The 22331-nt window shown below is 53.0% G+C and overlaps 1 protein-coding gene across 1 annotated transcript; it reads right to left on the bottom strand.

Annotated features, from left to right (window-relative positions):
• Positions 1–938: 938 nt before the first annotated feature.
• ONECUT1 (one cut homeobox 1) lies at positions 939–21808 on the bottom strand. The gene is made up of 2 exons (XM_053272778.1): positions 20498–21808; positions 939–2408 (listed from the first exon to the last, which is right to left on the bottom strand). Exons 1-2 carry the CDS (start codon positions 21615–21617, stop codon positions 2101–2103), a joined length of 1428 nt encoding a protein of 475 aa, XP_053128753.1. The 5' UTR covers positions 21618–21808; the 3' UTR covers positions 939–2100.
• Between the last annotated feature and the right edge of the window lie 523 nt (positions 21809–22331).

The following is a 22331-nucleotide window of genomic DNA, read 5'->3' as shown; positions in this document are numbered from 1 at the left end:
TCCTTCTCCCTTGCAGCCTGCTGCAAGGAGTGTTGCACAACCTTCAGTCTTGCAAAGGTGAGCTGTGCTGGAGCAACCTTGTGGGTGTGCCTTGCACCCCGCAGCAGTGTGGGAGCTTCTGAACCATCCCCGTTGTGCTGTGGGGCATGTCAGCCACTCTTTTGAAAGCTAAATACGGGAACATTTCTCCAGAATGGGAAAATAATCTTTCAGCTGCACAAGCCAGTCGGCATTTCAGAGGCATCTGCATCTTGTCAGGCCATGGAAGGCCACTCACAAGCCCAAAGCCTTCATCTCAGCAAATGTATATTCTTGTCCAAAGTCTCACTGGCTACAATCTTCAGGGCTGCTGTCAAGGGCCAGCATGTCTGGGCATCCTCCAAAGATCCATAGCCCTCTCCAAAGAGCCCACTCTGATCCCTGAGACTACCTCCAAGCCCTTCATGTGGGGATGGCATTGAGTGGCCCTTATTCTGGCTCCTAAATGTTTGTATGCACACAAACACAAACAGTGGATGTGTTTTATTTATATAAATAATGTGTGACAGCAACAATGAAAGTAATTGTTTAAGTCAGACAGCAAAAATGATCAGTTCTTGAAAGAGTCTTTAGCAGCAAACCTCAGAGGTGAACATAAATATCAACACACAAGCCTGCTTTCAAATGAATCAGGCCCTTGGTCCATCTGGCTCAGAGTAGTGGCAGACAACACACAAAGCAAGGAGGAAGCACCCATGACTGCCTGGGAGAGCAGCCTAACAAAACTTCCCTACGAATTGCAGCGGTGCAGCAGGAAAGTGGCAATTTTTGACACTCCCCTTCCTTAGGAAGCCCTCTGTACTGCCTGAAAACATCTCCCTGAGGTCCTTGCAGCCCTCGGGGGCATATTTTTGGGTGCCACAGAAGGCTTCCTAGGGGAGGGAGTAAAAAATGGCCACTTCTCTGCTGCACTGGGGCAGTTAGTTAGGAAGTTCTACAGGGCTGCTCTCTCGCTCTGTGTGTCAGCCAGTGTCTTACACTGATTCATGGAGCCCATGGAGGGTCCTTTGTAGAAGGCCCTATCAAATCTGGAACCGGCTCTGTCATCCCAAAACGTACTTGCTAGGGAATAAATGCCCAAGAACGTAGAGGGCCTTCCATTGAAGTCAGTTTGCTCAGGGGTGCAGCGCGTGGCCACCACAATCACTGCACATAACTGTTCCTTACTAGTTCTGGGAATTAATGAGATAAGTGCTCAGTTGGAGTCACCCTCTTGTTTACGGTCATCTTATATAATCAGTTCATTATCCTGGCAGCTCAAAATGGAATTTTGTGTAAAAAATAGCTTTGGTTGTATTAAAATCATTGCAACAAAATACCTCAGTAAGATACTAAATGTGTTCTTTGGTAACTACTTGATATTTTTTGCAAAGGAATTGTGTGTGTGTGTGTGAGAGAGAGAGAGAGAGAGAGAGAGAGAGAGAGAGAGAGAGAGAGAGAATATGACTGAATATTTTCCTTAACAAACAAAGAGAATGCAACTGGTTTAGGAAACATTCAATATTTCTTTGTCTTATTTGAACTTGTGCCAGGTATGCGCTGGCAAAGTTCAAGCAATTAAAAGAACATAATCACACAACTGTTAAAATGAACTCAGACGACTCAATGCTATGATGGTCCTACTTTCTGAAGACCAGCCCTGGATACAATTCTCACCACTGATGTGTCCACAGGAATGCTGCTTACACCACCCACTTCTGTAGCATTGCTGTGGAGCTGAAGGGCCACATCTGAAAATATGTTCCTTGGAAACAAGGACTCGTGGCACACCAAACCACTAACCAGCCATGTGTGGGGGAAGAGAAGATCCTGGATGAAGGTATAATGCAAGTAGTTGGTTCTTGATTCCTTTTTAGTCTCTGTGTTGCAAGTCGTCATCCTTCTAACATTTGTTTCTTCGAGCAAGGTCTTAATCTGGTCAAATAGGTCTTTGGTTTCTTTGGATTTATAAATAACATTTTAAAAACTGTTTCACATATAAACCTGCTTTCTTGAGGCCCTATTCATTTGTTTATTTATTTTTAAAGCTTTTCCACCGAGGTTCAGTTTGTGGCCAGTTCCTTATGCTTTGGTACAAGTGCTTGATGATGATGAAGAGGAGGAGGAGGAGGAGTTGCCTGAATTGGAGCTGCCCTCTTCTTGCCATTTATCCAGACTCCTCCTCCGTGCATTCATGAAAAAGTTGCTGACTGTGCTCAGCTCCAGAGCCAACTGCTGTGAAATGGTGATTTGCAGTTCTTTGGAAGGGCGCTTATTTTCCTTGAATATTGCGTGCAGAGTTCGACGCTGGACATCCGTGAAGACCAGCCTGGGCTTTTTGGGAGTGTTTCCTCGCTCCTTCCCATGTTCTTGCTCTTTCCGTTTGCAAGCTGCAATAAAAACAGAACACATAAAGGTTCTTCTGTCCAGAAGGAAGCAGCCGCTGTCCCTATCCCCCGCCCTACCACCACGATGATGTTTATTCGAGTAAATGTTAGAAATTCAGTGAATGCTGACATTTGCAAATTAGTCTTGATATTTTAGGAGGCCAGTTTGAATGGGTAATTTTCTTTTATATTTTATTAGTAAGATTGAATCAACAATATATCTAATCTTGACCAAATGTATGTATTATTTAGAATAGTTATAATGTCCAGTGTTTTATCAATGATGCAACAAAAACTAAATGTTTAGTAACATTTAGTAAATATTGGCCAAGTGGTGGAGGAGAAGTGTTGGATTTGGCTCTGAAACAAACTTGAGAGAAAATAAAATTTCACCAACAAAAAATAGGGAGATGCCTGTGACTGTGTCAAGGGCATAGCCACACCATCTGGGAGGTAATACAATTATGTCCAACGCTGACCACAAGCAGGCCATGGAAAGCAGATAATAAGATGTGCGTGCAGAGCACAGGATGATCCCAGATGACTAGAGTGGATGAGCCAAGGCCAAGCCCATGGTGTCCACCATTTTGCTGGGGGAAATAGGACAGATTTCTAATAACCAGTTCCCATATCAAGAATGATTGCTCAAGAACCCCACCCACTATTACACAATGCTGAAGACTGCTGCTACATTCACCCATAATACGTTTGCCCAGAGCACCTTGGTGTTCGCAGCTGCATTAGACACACAAAACATCCACCCACCCACTTCAAGATTTCATTTCTAGATACTTGGGGGAGGAAGCTGAAGTATGATAATTCTAGCAACTCAAGTGGGGGCGGGGGGCAGGGGGGCAGGGGGAGGAACAGCCCCCTAAGAGCAAAATAGGGATGGGAACAAAGCCTTTGCACTCTCTGGGTGTCGAGCTCCAACTCCTGGCTTGGCAACTCCCTTCAGTTTGCCTAGCAGAAGTTGCAAGCAAATCCTGGGATGCCCTGCACAGCTTTGCAGGGATTGGCTGGGCTCTGCTCCCAGGAGCACCTGCTGTGCCCCAGGAAAGTCTCACTGAAGAGCAGGGGGCGCATGGGAGGAGGCTCGACTCCTGGAGTTGGCCCCAAGGAGTGGGCAGTCCAGGCTAGGGAGGTTCTTTATTCTCTTTGGTTTCATGTGTGGTGTGAACCTCTCTCCTACTCTCCCCCCACCCCACCCCTCATTTCCAGGCTCAGGCCCTTGCCTGAAATTATTTATTTAGCCCCATTGCTAAAATAAGCCACTTTTTGATTTTGTAACTTCTGGTCTGTGTCTAATCCTCAAACTCCGCACACGGCCTTGTTGTTTGGGGCACTTTGGTGTAAAAAGGGGGTCGTTCTGGGGCAAGCCACTCTGCCCTGTCAGGAGTGCCATTACAGACTGGGTGAACAAAAAGGTCTTTACTTGCCTTCTAAAAGAACACAGTGACGAAGCCAGGTGAACCTCCCTGGGGAGGCTATTCCATAAGTGGGGTGCAACCACCAGCAAGACCCTCTCCCTAGTAGCCACCCGCCTCACCTCGTTGGCACGGGCACCTGGAGGAGGGCCTCCAAAGAAGATCTTAAAGTACGGGTAGGGACATATAGGGCAAGGTACTCTCTCAGGTAACCCGATCCCAAGCCATTTAGGGCTCTAAAGGTTAAAACCAGTACTTTGAATTGGGCCTGGAAATGGATTGGGAGCCAGTGCCTCTGACAAAGCACTGGCGTAATATTTATTTATTCATTCATTCATTCATTCAATTTTTATACCACCCTTCCAAAGTGGCTCAAGGCAGTTTACAATTAAAACAAAACCATTAAAACCAATAACAGTTAAAACAGAAATATAAACAATATGAAACATCAATTAACAATTAAAACATCATAAAAAACAATTAAACAATCAGAACAATTAAAAAACCCTGAAGACCAGGTTACAGCATTAAAACAATTAAAACTAATTAAAAACCCTGGAAGGCCAGGCCAACAGATAGGTTTTAATGGCTCTCCTCCTAAAGGTCAATAAAGAATTCAGATTGCGGATTTTTGCCAGGAGTGCATTCCACAGCCCAGGAGCAGCTACAGAGAAGGCCCGCCTCTGAGTTGCCACCAAACGAACCGGTGGTAACTGGAGACGGACCTCCTCAGATGACCTTAGCGTGTGGTGGGGATAATATGATCAAAACATCCAGTTAATAATTTTGCAGCCCTATTTTGTACCAGCTGCGGTTTTCGGACTGTTTTCAAAGGCAGCCCCACGTACAGTGCATTGTAGTAATCGAAGCGAGAGGTTACCAGAGCATGAGTAACTGTGGCCAAGCTCTCTCTGTCCAGATATGGTTGCAGTTGGCGTATCAGCCGATGCCGATAAAAGGTATTCTGAGCCACAGAAGCCACTTGTGCCTCTAGTAACAGTGCTGGATCAATGAGCACCCCCAAGTTGCAAACCTGCTCCTTCGGGGGGAGTGCAACCCCACCTAGAACAGGCAAGATTGAGGCGACAGACCAAAAACAACCATAGACCTTCATACACAGTTTAGAAAATGCAAGTCAGTCATCACAACAAAGAAGCTTGAACTAATCTTTGCAAAACATATAATTTTTCACAACTTTTCTGACTTGGAAATATTTTGTATAGCAACACCACCTAATCCAAGGGTATGAGAAGAAAAAGAGAAGCTCTAGATCTATAGATTTAAGACCAGGACACTCTGTTGTCTCAATCTTGCAGATAATATTTATAATGGGGCCTGGGGACTGATTCTCTTGCATATACCACTGCAATGAGAGTGCCATTGCACTTAGGCTTCTTTAAACGATCACTGCTGAGAAAGGAGTCTGGCGAGCAGAAATGCACTACACTGGAAGGATGCCCCCATACAGCAACAAAATTAAAATTAAAATATATTATACAGTACTTCTTTTGGAGAGGCAGGGGAGGTTTACACAGGGGAGGGCCCTCAAGCTGCAATGTTCTCCAGTGCTCCTCCTCTGATGTCGACAGAAAAATGTGGGATAAGCCAGCAGAATACCTGCTTGGTATAGATATCCAGCTATGACTCCTGCACAAACCCAAGGAAGCTTTCTCAAAAAAGCCCTGTGTCTGAAGTTCATTACACCTTTCCTTGCATAGAAACCCAACAGCCAATGGTATGAGCTTCCTGCACCAGCTACTATAGTCCACTGGATGGCGCAGGGTTTCTGACCAGCAGACCAAACACTTTTCTAACAAGGAAGGAAAACAGTCAAGGAAGTGCAGGGCATCATGTCAGTATACAATGTCTCTACTCTACCCACACTTCATTATATGGAGGATGTGTGAAAACTGCCGAATTCTAGCAGTCCTCTGCATAGATTTAAGAAAATTCAATATAACCACACATATATTGGTTTCTATTGTCAATGGCAAAGTTTTCTATAATGAGGGCAATTTTAGCGCCCCCAAAGCAGGGAATGCTTAAAGTACGTCCTTGTTCCCTCCTCCACAGCTCCCCTCTGAAACAAAGGCAGTATGCTTGATCACAATTATTTAATTCTACAATTGGTAGAGTAGAGTGTATACAAAGACCAAGGTCTGTACAATTGGTGTCATTTGGTTCTGGCAGATCAGGCAGTATTATTTATTTATTTATTTATTTGATTTCTATACCGCCCTTCCAGAAGTGGCTCAGGGTGGCTTACATTAAATAAAAACAACTAAAATCAATTAACAGTTAAAACCAGAAACTATAAAAACATCATGAAACCATTAACAATTAAAAGTTTTTTTAAAACCCTGGAAAACCTGCCAAACATTTACAGTTTAAAAACCCTGGAAGGCCAGGCCAAACAATAAGTCTCCAGGAAGGGCTCTCCTGAAGGCCAAGAATGAACTCAGATTAGGGATTTTGGCCGGGAGTGCCTTCCACAGCCCAGGAGCGGCTACAGAGAAGGCCCGCCTCTGAGTCGCCACCAGACGAACCGGTGGTAATTGGAGACAGACTTCCTCAGATTACCTTAACGTGCGATGGGGATCATGCAGAAGAAGGTGCTCTTTAAGATAACGTGGACCTAAGCTGTGCAGGGCTTTAAAGGTAACTAGCTTAACCTGTGCAGAGCATCTGTGTGCTTGTACTCGATTGCTCCCCTCACCTCAGAGATCTCGCCAGCACCCTCACCTGAGGAGCAGCACTCCTCCTCCTCCTCCTCCATCCCTTTCCTCCACCCCCTTCACCCCTCTTGGCTGTGGCTGCCTTCTTGCTGGAGCCTCTTGGCCAAGCTGCAGCCCCCTATCCCCTGAGACTTCCCACCCTTGCCTGAGCTCCACTCCTGGTCCTCCTCACTGGAGCAGCGGAAGCAGCAGTTGTCTGGGCCCATCCTTGCTGCCGCCACCTCCATGGTCTCTTGTTCCCCTCAGGCCACTGACAGGCCCGGGCCCATCCCCTGCCTGCCTGCCTGCCTGCCTGCCTCCGCCAGTGGCCACGGTAGCCCCAAACAGCAGCAGTGGTTGACTGGGCTCTTCCTTGCTGCCAATAGGCGCCACCATGGCTGCTCGTTCCCCTCAGGCTGCTGACAGGCTCGGGCCCGTCCCTCGCCCCTCCCTCCTTCCTTCCTTCCTTCCTTCTCTCTCTCTCTCTCTCTCCCTTCCTGAGTCAACCGATCTTGTTCATCTTGTTTCCTCCTCTAATTCACACACAAGGGCAGCCTCCTTCTCCTGAAGGGACTCTTTCCTCCCTCACGGCCCCTCTCTTTGCAGACCCCTGCCCACTATCATATATCTATCTATCTATCTATCTATCTATCTATCTATCTATCTATATCTTTCAGCCCGTTAAAATAATGGGTGCTAGTCTCGAAAATTGATGCCCATTGCTGTGTTTGCCGGCTGCACCGCCGCCGCCTTTTCCCTCCCCGTGGTTGGCCCGGACCTGCCACCGCCGCCTCTGTCATTCCTGCGGCCGGGCCGGACCCGCCCCCACCGTCTTTCCCCTCCCGGCGGTCAGGCCAGACCCGCCGTCGCCGTCTACCCCTTCCCCGCGGTCGGGCCGGTCCCGTCGCCGCCGCCTCTGGCCTCCTTGGGGTCAAGCTGGACCCACCGCCGCTGCCTCTGGCCTCCCCACGGCCAGGCCGACCAACCGGCCAACATGGCGGCCGGCGCCTGCATCCTTGTCTCCCTCGGCTCTTCTGCACACGAGCACCATGCATGCCCAGAACAGCCGAGGGAGACACGGTCGCAGACACCATCCTTCGTCCGAGACACGGATGCATGCCAGGGATCTTATTATATAGGATATATGTAACTGTTGCGTTCCAACTGACCTTAACCATCACAGGCTCCTCCTCCTTATCTGCATGTGGAATCCCCACTGCCCAATCACCATGGTGCTTCTGCTCTCAACAGGCTCCTCTTCCCTATTTGCATATGGAATCTCCACTGCCCAATCACCACAGCGCTTCTGCTCGCAAACTCTCCTGAGAACTGCCACACACAAGATTAGCCATGGGTATGCCTTAGAGAATTATATAGATAGATAGATAATCAGCACTTTGTATTTTGCCTGGAAACATATCGGCAGCCAGCACAACTGTTTCAGAACAGGAATAATATGGTCTGTCCGGGTTGCCTCAGAGACCAATCTGACTGCCGCATTTTGCGCTAACTGAAGTTCCCAAACTACATACAAAGGCAGCCCCATATAGAGCACAATGCAATAGTCAAGCCTGGAGGTTACGAGCTGATTCACCACTGTTTTGAGGTCATCCTCTTCAAGGAATGGGTGCAGCTGTCAAATCAGCCAAAGATGATAGAAAGCAGTCCTGGCCATGGCCTCCATCTGAGATACCAGGGTGAGGCCTGGGTTGAGGAGTACTCCCAAGCTGTGTACCTGCTCCTTCTGGGGGAGTGCAACCCCATCCAGCACAGGAAGACTTAACTCATTCCTCAAATTCCAATCTCCTACAATGAGCACTTCTGTCTTGCTTAGATTCAGTTTCACTTTGTTATCCCTCATCTAGCCCATTACTACCCATAGGTAGGCATTTTGGGAATGAGTGCCATTTCATGATGATGATAAAGAGAAGTAGATTTGGGTGTCATCAACATACTGATAACACCCAGCACCAAATTTCCTGATGACCTCACCCAGCGGTTTTATGTAGATATTGAAAAGCATTGGTGACGGAATGGAGCCCTGAGGGACTCCATATAACAGCTCATGTTTTGAGGAGCAGCTGTCACCAAGCTCCACCATCTGGAATCTACCTGAAAGATAGGAGTGGAACCACTGCAAAGCAGTGCCCCCTATCCCCAACTCCTCCAGGCGATACAGAAGGGTACCATGGTTGATGGTATCGAACACCACCGAGAGATCCAGAAGAACCAGCAGAGTCACACTTCCTCTGTTGATTCCCCAGTAAAGGTCATCCATTAGGCTGACCAAGGCTGTTTCAACCCCATAGCCAGCGCTAAAGCTAGTTTGAAATGGGTCTAGATAATCAGTTTCCTCCAAAACCACCTGGAGATGGTCGGCCACCACCCTCTCAATCACCTTGCCCAACCAAGCGAGATTGGAGACTGGCCTATAACTATCCATTGCTGAGGGGTCCAGGGAAGGCTTTTTAAAAAGTGGTCTAACCATTGCCTCCTTCAAACAAGGAGGGACCCTACCATTCCTCAGAGAAGCATTTATAGTATTAACTAGGCCACCTCCAACAATCTCCTTGCTAGACAGAAGCAGCCAAGTTGGACAAGGATCCAGAGAACAAGTGGTAGGCCGCCCCGCCCCAGGCAGCTTTTCCACATCCTCAGGAGACACAGATTGAAACTGATCCAATCTAATACTGGAAGAGGGGTTGCTGGACACCTCCTGCAGAAGTTGTGGAGTCCAAGTCAGCCCAAATACAGGAGATTTTGTTGGCAAAGAACCCATTAAAAGCATCACAGCAGAATGTCTCCGGGGACTGATTTAAGGCAGAAGGAGCAGAAATTAAACTTCTCATAGCCTGGGACAGCTCTGCTGAATGCAAACCTGCAGATGCAATGCTTGCAGACCAAAAAAATTTTTTGCTGCACGCCGTGCTACCACATAAGCCTTCAAATGGGTCCTGTGTTGCGTTCTGTCAGATTCAAACCGAGTTCTCCACTTGTGTTCCAGTCACCAAACCAACCACTTCAGTCCTCACAACTCCTCAGTATACCAAGGGGCCATTTTAGAAGCAGGTCGGAAGGGGCGCAATCATGTCTATTGCCCTGGTAAGTTCCCTGTTCCAGGTTCCCATCAGGGCATTGACAGAATCACCGGCCGCACCAACATCAAAACCCTCCAAGGCTTTTTGGAATCCTACTGGGTCCAGCAGCCTTTTGGGCGGACCATCCTAATAGGTCCACCACCCCTGCAGGGGTGGATTGTGGCTGTGAAACCAATCTTAACCTGGTAATGGTCCGTCCATGTCATTGGGGAAACCACTGGATCCCCCACCCACGGAACACCCCCCCCAATCCGAACAAAAGACCAAACTGAATGTGTGGCTAGCAACATGCGTTGGTTCAGAAACCAATTGGGATAGGCCCATAGTTGTCATGGCTGCTATGAACTCCTGAGCCACACCAGACAAGCCAGCCCCAAAGTGGATATTGAAGTCCTCCAGTACCAAAAGTCTAGGAGACTCCAACACCAGTTCCACGACCAGCTCTGTTGGCTCAGTTGGGGAGTTAGTTGGGCATCGGGGTGGATGGTACATCAACAGAATCCCCAATCTGTCCCTGGTTCCCAGCTTCAGAAAGACACACTCAATATAAGTCATCTGTCTTACAGGGGCTGTGGTAAGGAAGATGATATTCTTATGGACCACAGCCACTCCACACACACCCCACACACACACTCCCCCTAGCCTGCTCCATGACAGAGTAGCCTGGTGGGAGAAGCTGAGCCCACACTGGACCACTTGCATCCCCTAGCCAGGTCTCAATTATACAAGCCAGGTTGGCTCCCTCATCCATGATCAGTTCATGGACAATTTCAGTCTTATTCTGAACTGACCTGGCATTGCAGAGGAGCAAGGCCAGACTCTGTGGGTAGTTGGAGCTGCTCCCCAAGGCCTGAAAGTTGACAAAGCAGTTGGCAGTGGAAGCAGTTGCTAGATTGCTGATTTCCCTTCCCCTGTAATGGCCAGCTGCTCTGCCAGCGCCAATTCTTCTATTCCCCACCACTACAGTAATAGCTGCCCCAGAAATGCTGGACCCCCACACCATCCCACTCAAGAGAGTCCAAACACATATCTGCAAAAAGGCCTGGCACAACAAATAAAAGACCAGCAACTTCTGGACCAGACCTCCATCCCCCTCCCCTGCACGATAACCTCCCCCAGCCCTCGGTCTCATCCCAAAGGCCAGCCTCCTGACAGAACAGGACGATGGCACAAAAACACTATCTTCTGTGCTTCCAGGAAAGTGGAAGGTGTGCATAGGGCAGCTATTTTAGTCTACGGTCCTGTGCATGCCACGTGGGAGTAAGTCCCACTGAATAAACAGGATTTGCTTCTGAGCAAAGACGCATAGGATTGCAGAGGGAGTCTCTGCTTTTCCATGTTGCCAAAAGAAACGGGTGCTCACAGCTCCCTTCCCGCCCTCCTTCCACCATACACTTGGTTTGTCTCTTGCTGTGTTGGACCAGACAGACAAGCAGAATCCCTGAGATGTGGCCAGAGAGCACGAAGCACAAAGAAAGCACCTTGGCACGGAGAGGCCAGATCTCAGGAGCTGCAAGTGGCTGCCACAGCAGAGAAGGCATCTCCTGGCGTTCCCTCCAGCGGAATCTCCAGCACAACAAGCATCCTGAATGAGCAGGTCCAATCACATGAGAGCAGGTCAGAGACCAAGCCCCCCTCCAAACCACTTTGGGCTTTAAAGGCAATGACCGTCTCCTGAAGTCACACCCAGACATGGACAGACAGCTGACACAATAGCAACATGCCTTGAGGGGCATATGCAGAGAGTGGTGCAGGGGGACACCTGCTCTGCCCCGTGGCCATTGGCCTGTGGGGTGCTGCTGGGTCCTGCTCTCTCCCCCATGCTTAACATCTACATGAAACCATTGGGAGAGGTCATCAATGGGTGTGGGCATGGGCTCTACCAGGAAATAGAGATCACATGGGGGAAAGCATAGGCCAGACACTGTTTGTGTTTCCACCACATTTGCCCTAATGCTCTTATCCCACAGCTTTTCCTATTCCCAGTAACAGCAAACGGCCATGTGGCTAACTGGTGGTTTACTGAAGTCAGCTGACCAGCTCTGACAGACTGGCTCTTTGGGAGCAGCCTCTGTCATGCCACGCAAAGGTACATCAACCAGCACCCTTGCATGGCATGACAGCCCCCAGTAATGTTGCAAGCATGCAAGCTGCACTAATTGCACAAATGCAAAAATTGTTCAGATGATGTTGCACAAGAGTAAGCCCACTGAAAACTATTTTTTGTGATTGTGCAACTTGCACAGTTTGTTTGCATGCGATGGTCCTGGGCTGACATAGCCTTGCATGGTATGTCAGTCAGTGGTTTCTGTTTTATGGGAATCATTGTCATCAGGAAAATGGGGTGCAGAGAAAAAGTGAACCTTTCCCTCCTCACACATCAGTCCCAACCCACACCAGTTACCTCCCCGACTCGTGAGCTAGATGGGTGGAAAATGTGTCCCAGCTGCTTGGCTATCAGCAGCCCCCGCCCCCCCTCTCTTTCCTTCTGATTCTGCCCCAGCTGCAATTGAGTTGTGTGGCCTGGTCATTCCCCATCCTGGTCTTTAACCACGTTGGGGATTTCCTTCCCCTGCTGGAGAGCCTGCAAGGTTCCGTTATATCGAGGGTGGGGGCCAAACGCAGTGAGAGCATAGCTGCTGCTGGGGCTCCTTCTCCATCCCTACAGGGCCACTACTGCCCACAGCTGTCTTTACCCAAATGAAAGGGGGGCTTCAGGATGAGAGCATGCCTCCAAGGATGCCTCTGTGCCCCTGTCCTTCAGCCCCACCGTGAGCCTTTCCTTTGGCCACAGCCTGAGATGGTGTGCAGGGGGATTCGTGCCACTGACGCTTATCAAGCCCTGGTGTGTCGGGACATGGGGCCCTCATGACTTGTTCCCACCCACAGGCCAGCCTTCTCTTGGCTGTTGTAGGCAAATACTCTCTCAGAGAAGGTGATGAATCAATCAGCTGCAAGGCTGCTGCCCACAAGATATGGCAGCTTATCTTCTGGAAGACTTTCTCAGAACACTTGCCACAATTCAACTGCCAGAGGACTCCTAGGTGGAGGAGGCCTCTTTTTGGGGAGAGGGGCGTATGGAGAGGATGGCGAGTTGGAATCAACTCCCCCACCCACTGCTCCAGAATGAATAACCTGGAGCAATGAAAACAATCACTTTTCAACCTCCTCCCGCCAAGTAGTGGGGCAAAGGAATCTCGGGGCTTGTGGACTGGATTTCCTTTACTGAGATTGCAGACCTAAAGGTGCTGTCCCAGAGGCAGCCTGCAAAGGAATCTTGTCTACCAACATATACCCCCAGAATATTTGTTCTTCCTTGTGCCAGAGTGTGGCTTCTTCTCCCATACAAAAGATTTCATGGCTGAATAGATTGAGGCCTATTTGGCACGGCAGCCACAGTAGTGACGAGGAGGGTGATTTGTCCTCTTGCTTGCACACACTTGGTTCAGTCTTCTTCACTGGCCTGGAAGCACAAGTCTGGTTAGGGAGGTGTGAAGCACATACCATGCTCTAACTGGGCTCTGTATTTTTCTTTATGTTGTCTTGAGTTTTAAATGAAAACAGAACACAAGACATGCTCAATAATGCCTCTTTGTGCCTTTTATCCCTTTTATCCCTTTTATGCCTTTTATACCTTTATGTCTTGTATGCCTTTTTATGTTTCTTCCTGCCCTTTTATGAATTTAAACACTTTTAATGTTTCCTTCGGCCTTTTAACATATCATTGTGCATTTTGCTGTGTACTGTGTGATTACACCCTGCATTTCATGCTGGTCTATGCCTGTAATAAAGATGACTGATGGATAGAGCAAGGGGCACCCTCCAAACAAACCCCTCCCCCTTGATATCACGTTGGATATGCAGCAGTCCCGTCCCGTCCCCGTCCCCCCCCCCCGTGACCAGCCTGAGGTGGTTCCCTCTAAGGCATGAGCGCATGTGCACACACACACAATGAAGGTTTCTGATGTCCATGCATTTATTTTTCGATGCCACTCAGGATAAATCAGGAAGGCTCCACTCTACACACACACACACTGCCTTGATACAGAACAAAGCTCATTCTGCCCACACATGAAAAATTTAGCGGGAACACTGGCTGGGGAAACAAGCAAACAGCCACGGTCAGAAGCCAGTCTAATTGGGTGCCCCTTAAAATGTGGATCCCCACCAGGCAACCTCCTGCTTCGCCTATATGGTCAGGTCAGCCCTGGTAGAAATCCTGTAGAGAGGAGAGCTGGTCTGGTGGCAGCAAGCATGCCTTGTCCCCTTAGCTAAGCAGGGTCTGCCCTGGTTGCATTTGAATGGGAGACTTGATGTGTGAGCACTGCAAGATCTTCCCCTCAGGGGATGGAGCCGCTCTGGAAAGAGCAGAAGGTTCCAAGTTCCCTCCCTGGCAGCATCTCCAAGATAGGGCTGAGAGAGATTCCCGCCTGCAATCTTGGAGAAGCTGCTGCCAGTCTATGAAGGCAATACTGAGCTAGATAGACCAATGGTCTGACTCAGTATAGGGCAGCTTCCTCGCTTCCTAACGAAACGAAAGCTTCAGTAAATGGATTTCCAAATGCACCGCAAGGAATACTCCCTCACTGACCGAAGCTTTCCAACAGCTTCCTCTTTACAAGATCGGACTAGTGCTGCACACCTCTGGAGTCACATCTGGGATGGCCCATTGCAATGCACTGTGTGTGGGGCTCCTCCTGACAAGCACTTGGAAACAGCGATCGCGGGCACAGAATGCAGGAGGCGGCGGCACGGTCCTTGCTGGGACTTCGAGCCTTCTGCTTCCTTGGCTGACATCCGCCCCCCTTGAGTTTGGGACTCCAGCACTTATGATCTCTTCTCACCTGGTCAGGATGTTTCTGGTCCATCAGATATTTGAATTTCATCTGCTTGTTAAGCTTCTGCCCCTGCTGATTGTTCGTATTATTTTAAGGATTTAGCTTGTGGTTTTATTGTATTATTTTGATTTTGATTTTTTGTGAGCTGCCTTGGGGACCCTTAGGGTGGCAGTGGAGTTAAAAGGCAAGGTAAAATCCCTGTGTAAATAGGATAGAAATGCTCAGCCCAATTTGTCAGTGTGATCCATATTCTAAAACTTAAACTTGCCACTAGCATAGCAGGGAGCACTTTCCTGAGAGGCAGTTTGTGGACAGAGGACCCACCACCTGTCCTCTGCTGCACTGCGCAGGTGCAAAGGGGGAGCTGGCCGCGCCCCTGCCCCTGCCCTCCGTTTGAGTGGAAGGTCCCTTCTTTGTTTAAACTTGTGCCCTCTTCACGGTGCTGCAATGATCTTGAGGTGTTATCTTTATTTGTTCCAGAGCAGAGTTTTAATCTGGGGTGGGGTGTTTTGTGTTTTTGTCGTCTGTTTTCTTTTACGAAAAATAGTGCTGCTGCAGTTAACAGGCACTCAGGAAAGCATTCTGGGGAATCACACTAATTCTGGCATTCATTTTCTTGTGGAAACTGTAGGAGGCTGGATTTGGGTGGCAAGTAGGGGCGTAGCTATAATTGAGCAAAAGTGTTCAACGAACACGGCCCCCAGCTCTTGAGGGCCCTCCAGCTCCAGCCCTCCCTATTTTCTTCATGATCTCCCTCACTCTGGGGGGCTGCCAGAGAGGGGGCCTTCTCTCCCCTAGCTACACCCCTGGTGGCAAGGACCATTTTTGCCATCGCATTTGAGAGGGAAGTGATGGGGTTGACCTAAATCCGACAGGCCCCCTGGAGGAGAATAAGCTTCCCCGGACTGGAGCGGGAGTCAGTCTAGAGCAGGGATTCTCCACGTAGGGTCCCCAGATGTTATTGGATTTCAACTCCCATAATCCCCAGCCCCAGAGGCCTTTGGTTGGGGATTATGGGAGTTGAAGTCCAATAACATCTGGGGACCCCACGTGCAGAATCCCTGCTCTAGACGATGCTCCCGCCCACCCTTTCCTGCCTGCACCTTGAGCCTTCGCCGCGGGTTAGCAGCTCAACAACAAGATGATGAGGCCACCTCGTTGAGAAAATACTGTGTTCGCATTAAAACGATTGGAGGTTAAAATGTATTTTCCATCATCTTATTTAGCATCAACACCTCCAGATTACGCGTGTGAGGCGTCCAAGGCTCCAAAACAGCCAGCGCTAAACGGGATGAGCGAAGTTCTTCCAGCCTCTTGAAAGGGACTCTGTCTCTGAGGGATGCCTTCGCTGTCGCGGCCCGAGACCCCCACGGCTCTGGGAGCAGCTCTCGCTCGCCCTCGCTCTCTCCCAGCTCCGAGCCCCGCCCTCCAGAACCATCTGTGGGGCGAATGGAGGACTTGGACGCAATGAGAAGCGGGGGGGGCAAAACCCCAGGCAAAACCCCACCCCTTTTGAAGGCAGCTCAAGGCCTTTATCGTTAAAAAAAAAGGTATCCGAGCTAAGGTAAGGTAAAGTGTGCCGCCAAGTCGGTTTCGGCTCCGGGCGCCCATAGATCCCTGTGGTTTTCTTTGGTAGAATACAGGAGGGGTTGACCATTGCCTCCTCCCCCTCAGTGTGAGATGATGCCTTTCTGCACCTTCCAGTATCACTGTACTGCTTTATTTTTCTTTTTATTTCATGTATCTATTGTTAGGCTGGTGACATAAAGTTATTACTAACAGAGAGTTTACATTTGTTTTTGTGTGCGGTTTGGGTTTTTTTGGCCATTTTGCACTTTGCTTGTAAGCAGCCTCCAACAGAGCTGATCCGACACAAGGCTGCGGACGGTTCAAGTCTCCGGCTGCTGATGTTGGAAAGGGCGTAGCTCGCTCTCAGGGGCCACGGCGGGCGTCCCTTCAGGAGACTCCAGTGGCCCTCCCGCGTACCAGCCGCTCCGGGATGCCCGAGGAGGGGGAAGCGCCTGTCTCCAGATTGCTGGCTTTTGCGGCAGAACCGCAGGTCACGTGGAGCCTCCCTTCAAAACTCGCTCACCCCTGTGTTGAGGCGGGCGCTTTCTTTCGCGGGCTCAACCCGCTTAGCCAGAGGCCGGAGAGACGGGGTGGGGGCCGGCACGCAGCAACGAAAGAATGGAGAAGCCCCTTCAAGTCAAGGGAGCTTTTGCACGTGCAAGGAGGAAGCGAAGTAAAAGCCTTCGGATCTTGCGGCGGCAGCCACGTGAAAAGCCCAGCGCGCCGGTCTTGGGGCTTCTTTTTAAGAGAGCGAGCAGCATACAGTGAGTCGGTCCACTTGGCTGTTTTTGTCTGGACAGAAAAAAAGGAGTCGCCTTTGACATGTGCTGGCCATGGAGCCTCTATAATAGAGGGGAAGGCGCATTTTTATCTTCTAGGAGCTCTTTTTTAGCCACAGTTATTTTTCCTGGAATTCATAACAAGGACTCAAACGCTCCCTAACTGTGCTTTATGCAAAGAGGGCGATCGGCAGAGAAGGGGGGTTTTCTGCCAAAAGTAGCCTTTTCAATTAGGCCACCGCCAGCCTCAAAGGCAGGAGGCTTCTCTGAGTCCCAGTTGCAGGGGAGTGATAGCAGCAGGAGGGAGGGCGGGCCCCCTTTCAACTCCTGCCTGTGGGCTCCCAGCGGCATCTGGTGGGCCACTGTGTGGAACCGGATGCTGGACTAGACGGGCCTCCTTGAGGGGCCTGATCCAGCAGGGCTGTTCTGATGTGTTCTTCTGTTAGGTTGTAAAGTGCTCCGCATTTGCCTCGCCTCTTCCCAGACTTTCCCTGGGGCACGCTGGGAAAGAATGGAGGCCGGTTAGCTCCGAGGGCAGCTCCCGGCGAGGCGCCCGAAGCCCCTTGGGAGGAGTGCGCGGCCTGGCCAGGCCCACTGCATGGTCTGGAGGGGCGCATGGTTTCGGGCGCTGCTGCTGCTGCTGCCGCTGCGTCGGCTCCGGCTGTGTCGCCCAAGAGCCAGCTTTCCGCGTGGGACCTCCGCTGCCCACTCTCGGCTCGCTTCGATTCCCTTTCGAAACAGGCCGACGCGCTCCGGGGCGGCTGCAGAACCCGGAGGGTCGGCGAGTCACTGGAAGCCGACCAGTGCTGGGGCTGGAGGCCGTCCCTGACTCTCCCTTCCCCCAGCTCGCTCCTGGCGTCGGAAAAGGGCGAGGCATATAAATAAGGGAGCTAAAGGGCGAATTGCTGTGGATAGTAATCTCTCAGATAATTCTCTAAATGCCGGAGAGTGAGGTATAATTTGGACGCGAAATTTAATTTGCGTTGGCCGGAGTAATTTATGATATTTGGAACTGATGTTCGTACATCAATATCAATCGGCGCAGATTTTTACCACTTAGGAAGATCATCTCCATTTAAAACCTGCACAAAATAAAATCAATAGTTGATGCATTTGCAGGCGATGATGATGGCCTCGCTCGCTGCCTCAGGCGCAGCCGCCTCCCTGCTCCAGGCGAGAGGAGGCTTTTCTGGGCAGGAAGGCGGTCGGTCGGGCTGAGAGCCGCCAGCAGCTCCGGGCAGGCCCCTCAGGCCGTGCGGTTCTTCAGCTGCCGGGGACCTTCTTGGGCCGCTTCTGGAGGCCAGGAGCTGCCGTGGAGCAGGAAACTGGCGGCGGGACCCAGCCGGCCCAGCCCTTCCCTCCCTCCCTCCCTTTACCTGTAGAAATGTTGGGGTGCGGGTGTGGAGTCTTCCCTGGGCTTGGCAAGCTGCTCTTGCTTCCCACGGAGGGATCCCTGAGCGACTGCAGAGAGGGTGGACGCAGGCTGGGATTCTGACGGTGGGAAGGCATGCTCGTCTGACTGTGACATGCGCGCCGGGGTGATTCCGAAGTATATCCAAGGGAGCCATTCGGCAGAGGAACCGGTGGGCCCATTTTTCTGGAGGCGGGGCAGGGTGAGGAGGGGGTAAGGCTGTCCTCTTGGCGCTTGGTTAGGGTTCCAAGAGGGCTCAAGTGACCCCAGAGAGGACGGCCGAAAGAAGGGGCCAGACAAGAAGCGGAGGGGAAGCCGGCTGCGCTGTCGCCTCACCTCTCCCAGCTGCAGCCCCTGCGGCCAACTGCAGCCCTGAGGGTTGGCCTGCCAGGCCCAGCTTCCTCTCCGAGAAAAGGAGTGTCGGAAGATTCGAATCTTGGAAGATTCCGAATCCAGAGGTCGTTTCCAGTACTGATCGATGCAAATAATCCGCTTTCCAGACAGACACAATTTTCCAATCCAAGATAAAACGTCCTCCCCCTCCCCAATCGAAACCCTCCATCTTCTTCTCACTACTTTTGAGTTCCGCGGGGGGACGGGACCCCAAAGGCCTGAGCAGGAGACCGACGGCGCTCCAAGCAAAAGCAGCCGCTACTCGGCCCCCGGCTGGCAAGAAAACCAACCAGAAGAGGAGTTGCGAAGTGAGCCCCTCCAGCAGGCCTGCGCCAAGAGCCTGATCCCGAGCAGGCACCAGCAGAGCCCGAAAGCCGCGTCAGCCCTTCCCTTCGGCTGCACCTGGACGGCGAACAGCCGCTTCTCTGGCAGGAGCGCACCAGCCGTCGGCCTCGCCCCGAAGGATGCTTTCCGAAATGGAGCCGTGACTGCCACAGTCCCGACTAGGGAGACCAGCCTGCCGTGGCCAGGGAGGCGTTGGCAAAGCGCCCTCGGCAGAGGGGCAAGAGCTCTCCCCTCCCGCTGCGGAGGCGCCTCGGTCTCCATCCCGCAGAGCTCCCTCCCGGTGCGCCCCACGGGACTGGAGGTAAGGCTGCGAGCCTCAGACTTGGGCCGGTTCCGAAGCATCTCCCACCGGAATCAAACGCGCTCCGAGAGAGCCCAAATCCCCGGTGCTGGGAGGCGCTGGACCTCTGAGCGGCTGCTCCAGTTCAGCACGCAGGCCAGCTCCACACCCTCACACCACCGCCACCGCCACCACCACCGCCGCCGCCGGACCAGCCTTGAAACCATTCCTCTGAACCAGGAGGAAGGACTGTCCCCTTCTCTACCCAGCGGAGCGCCACAAGAGAGATCCACTGTGTTAAGCGCGAGCGCCTTCGCTCTGCCGAAACGTACGGACAATATTTGTGTTTTCCACTTCACAATATAGGACCGAGACACTAACTCAGAGAGACCAACATTCGCCCCTTCGCCCCTTTTCGACCAGCCTCCGCTCTGGATCTACCCCCCACCCTCCAATCTCCAGGCAAGAGAAATAAGTGGGCTTGGGGAGGGGGCGGGACTCTGTGTCTGGGTTCCTTAATATTTTGTGGACAAGCATCTATGTATAAACGGAACAAAACGGAAACAAAGAATGCCTAACACAACATCATTCCAGCCATTCGCGGCTGCAAAGATCCAGGCCAACAGACTCGACCTGTGCCAGCAATGCTGCCCCGATTTCCCGAGGCAGAAGCAGGAGCAGAAGAGACCTGTTCCCCACAAAGGCACCAGCACCTCCCCCCGCCCCCGCCGCCTGCGGGACAGTCTGAAAGGCACACTGCGCACGTGTGCTGAAGGGAGAGAAACCCCCAGCCAGCCGCACGCCGGAGCAGAGCAAGCTCCATCATTCTCCTCGCAGCCGGCTGCTGGAGGCCAGCTTCCAGGGTGGCCCCGATTCATGAACTGCCCTGGCACACCTAGGAATTCTCCTGAGGGTCCACAGACCGGCTGCAACCTCGGCCTGGAGAAGCCGGCGGGGACCCGCGCGCCCTGGCCAGCGGCGAGCTCTTTCGCCGTCCTTCTGACGCTGCGCTCCCTCTGGTCACCCGCCCCTTCGGCCCTGGAGGAGTGCCATTGTTTGGAGACCGGGCGAGGAGGCGCTTCCCTGAGCGAGGCTCGCCGGAGGCGGCTCCTGGGCCTCCCTGCCCCCTGACGCGTGAGGCTTCCAGGCAGCAGCTCCACAGGAGCAGCCGGTGGGCGCCACCATCCCCGGTCAGCCCTCCCTCCCTGTCCCCGCTTCCGCCTCAGCTCGGCTCTTACCTGCCAGCCTCAGCGCCGACATCCGCTGGAACTCGGGCTCCTGCAGCCACTTCCACATCCTGCGAAAGGTCTCGCGGCCGGACTTGAGTTTGCTCCAGGGCTTGGGGTTGCGCAGAAGGTCCGAGAGGGTCCCCTGGGAGCGGCACAGGACCCTCTGGGCGAAGATGGCCTGCGGGATGCTGTAGCGCTTCAGCTCGGTGGTGATGCGCTGGGCCACCTCCTTGGTGTTGATCTCCTCCAGCTGTCCTGAGGCGCTCCCGCCCGCCGCGATCTGCGAGGCTGTGGCGCCCGCGGCAGGATTTGGCTCCCTGGCTGAGCCCAGCAGTGACCCCTGGCCCTGAGCGCTCAGGTGGGCGTGCGAGATCCCGCTGAGAGGTCCCATGCTGCCGGTGGAGGGGGCGGAGAGGTGCTGGTCCCCGGGCCGGGCCAGCAGGGTGGGGTGGTGGGTTTCGAAGCCGTTGGGAGTCAGCATCTTCTCGGCCGGCATGGCGGCCCCCGGGTGGGCGTAGTGCGGCAGCCCCTGCTGGCCGTTATGGAGCCCTCCCAAGCCCGGGCCCGAGAGCGGGGAGAGGCTCTGCCCCATGCCGGGCACCTCCTTGTGGTAGGGCGTGTACAAGTTGTTCATAGAGGCGGCCAGGCCCGCTCGCTCGTCCCGCAGGAGGGTGAAGCTGCCGCTCACGTTGCCTGCCAGCCGCTGGTGGGGGTGGTGGGGGTGGTGCGGGAATTTGTCAGCCACGGTGGAGATGGGGGGCAGCGGCTGCAGGGGCGTCAGGGTGGTGTAGGTGCCGCTCATGCCCAGTCCAGGCGGGGTCTCGCACGCCATGGTCATGGTGGGGTGCAGCGGCCCAGCCAGCGAGGAGGGCTCCGCGGGGCTCCGGTGGGGGTGGTGCGCCGGGTGGTGCGCCGGGTGGTGGTGGGGGTGGTGGTGATGGTGGGGATAGTCCGCGCCGTCCAGCAGGGCGGCCATGCCCATGGTGCGAGCACCCAAGGCGGCGCCTCGCTGGGCCCCCGAGCTGCGGGAGTGCGGGCCGCTGCTCAGCAAGTCGGCTCCGGCCAGCACCGACTCATGGCTCACCCCGTGCAGCTCGCCCAGGCTCTCCATTGCCAGCTGAGAGTTCATGGTGGCCAGGCGCGGGGCAGGAGTATGGCGGGCCGAACATCGACCTGACCTGGGCTGCGAGGAGGAGGAGGAGGAAGCACTTTGCCCGGCGGGCGAGCGAGCGAGCGAGCTCCGTCTGGTTGGTTGCCCGAGCTGCGCACTTGACTGGGGAGGTTTCCTTTGTGGTCCTTTCCAGGCCCGCGTCTCCTCAGCACAGCTGCTGCTGCTACCGCTGCCGCTGCTGCTGCCGCCGCCTCCGCCGCCGCCGCCGCCGCCCAGGTAGTTGCCTGCCTGCCTCCGTGGCCATCTCCAGCCCTGTCTCGTCCCCTTCTAGCGGCTTTGGCTACAGCTCCGCCGCGGTTGCAGCTGCTGTGCTGATGCTGGGCGAAGTCGGGCATGCGCGCTGGGAACCCACACGCGCCTCCCCCTCCTCTCCACTCACGGGCCAGCCTTCCCTGCTCCAAGCCCTCGGCGCGCACCCCGGCCAGACACAGACAAGCGCGCGCCCTGCCCCTGACATTAGGGCGCACCTCGGGGCAGTGGGTTGGAGCCTCTGCAGACTTCGCTCCGGAGACAGCTGGCCGGCCCCGATCCCCCAAGTGAGACTCGGAGACCGAGCGTCAGGCAGTCCCGCAGAGCCTGCCAGACCCGCAAAACAGGAGGGCAAAGAGGGGAAGAGAGACCCCCTGCAGCCCCCGCCCCCCCGCTTCCTCCTCCTCCTCCTCCTCCTCCTCC

The sequence above is a fragment of the Hemicordylus capensis genome, chromosome 10, assembly GCF_027244095.1.
Source record: "Hemicordylus capensis ecotype Gifberg chromosome 10, rHemCap1.1.pri, whole genome shotgun sequence".
In the NCBI taxonomy this organism is placed as follows: Eukaryota; Metazoa; Chordata; class Lepidosauria; order Squamata; family Cordylidae; genus Hemicordylus; species Hemicordylus capensis.
The sequence above is the reverse complement of the archived record's forward strand: the minus strand, read 5'-3'. Positions and strand labels throughout refer to the sequence as shown.

Coding starts and splice junctions, on each gene's coding strand:
- ONECUT1 (XM_053272778.1), bottom strand. CDS start 21,617: ATGAACTCTCAGCTGGCAATGGAGAGCCTGGGCGAGCTGCACGGGGTG. Junction 2,409..20,497: donor GTCGGCGCTGAGGCTGGCAG/GTAAGAGCCGAG, acceptor TTTTTATTGCAG/CTTGCAAACGGAAAGAGCAA.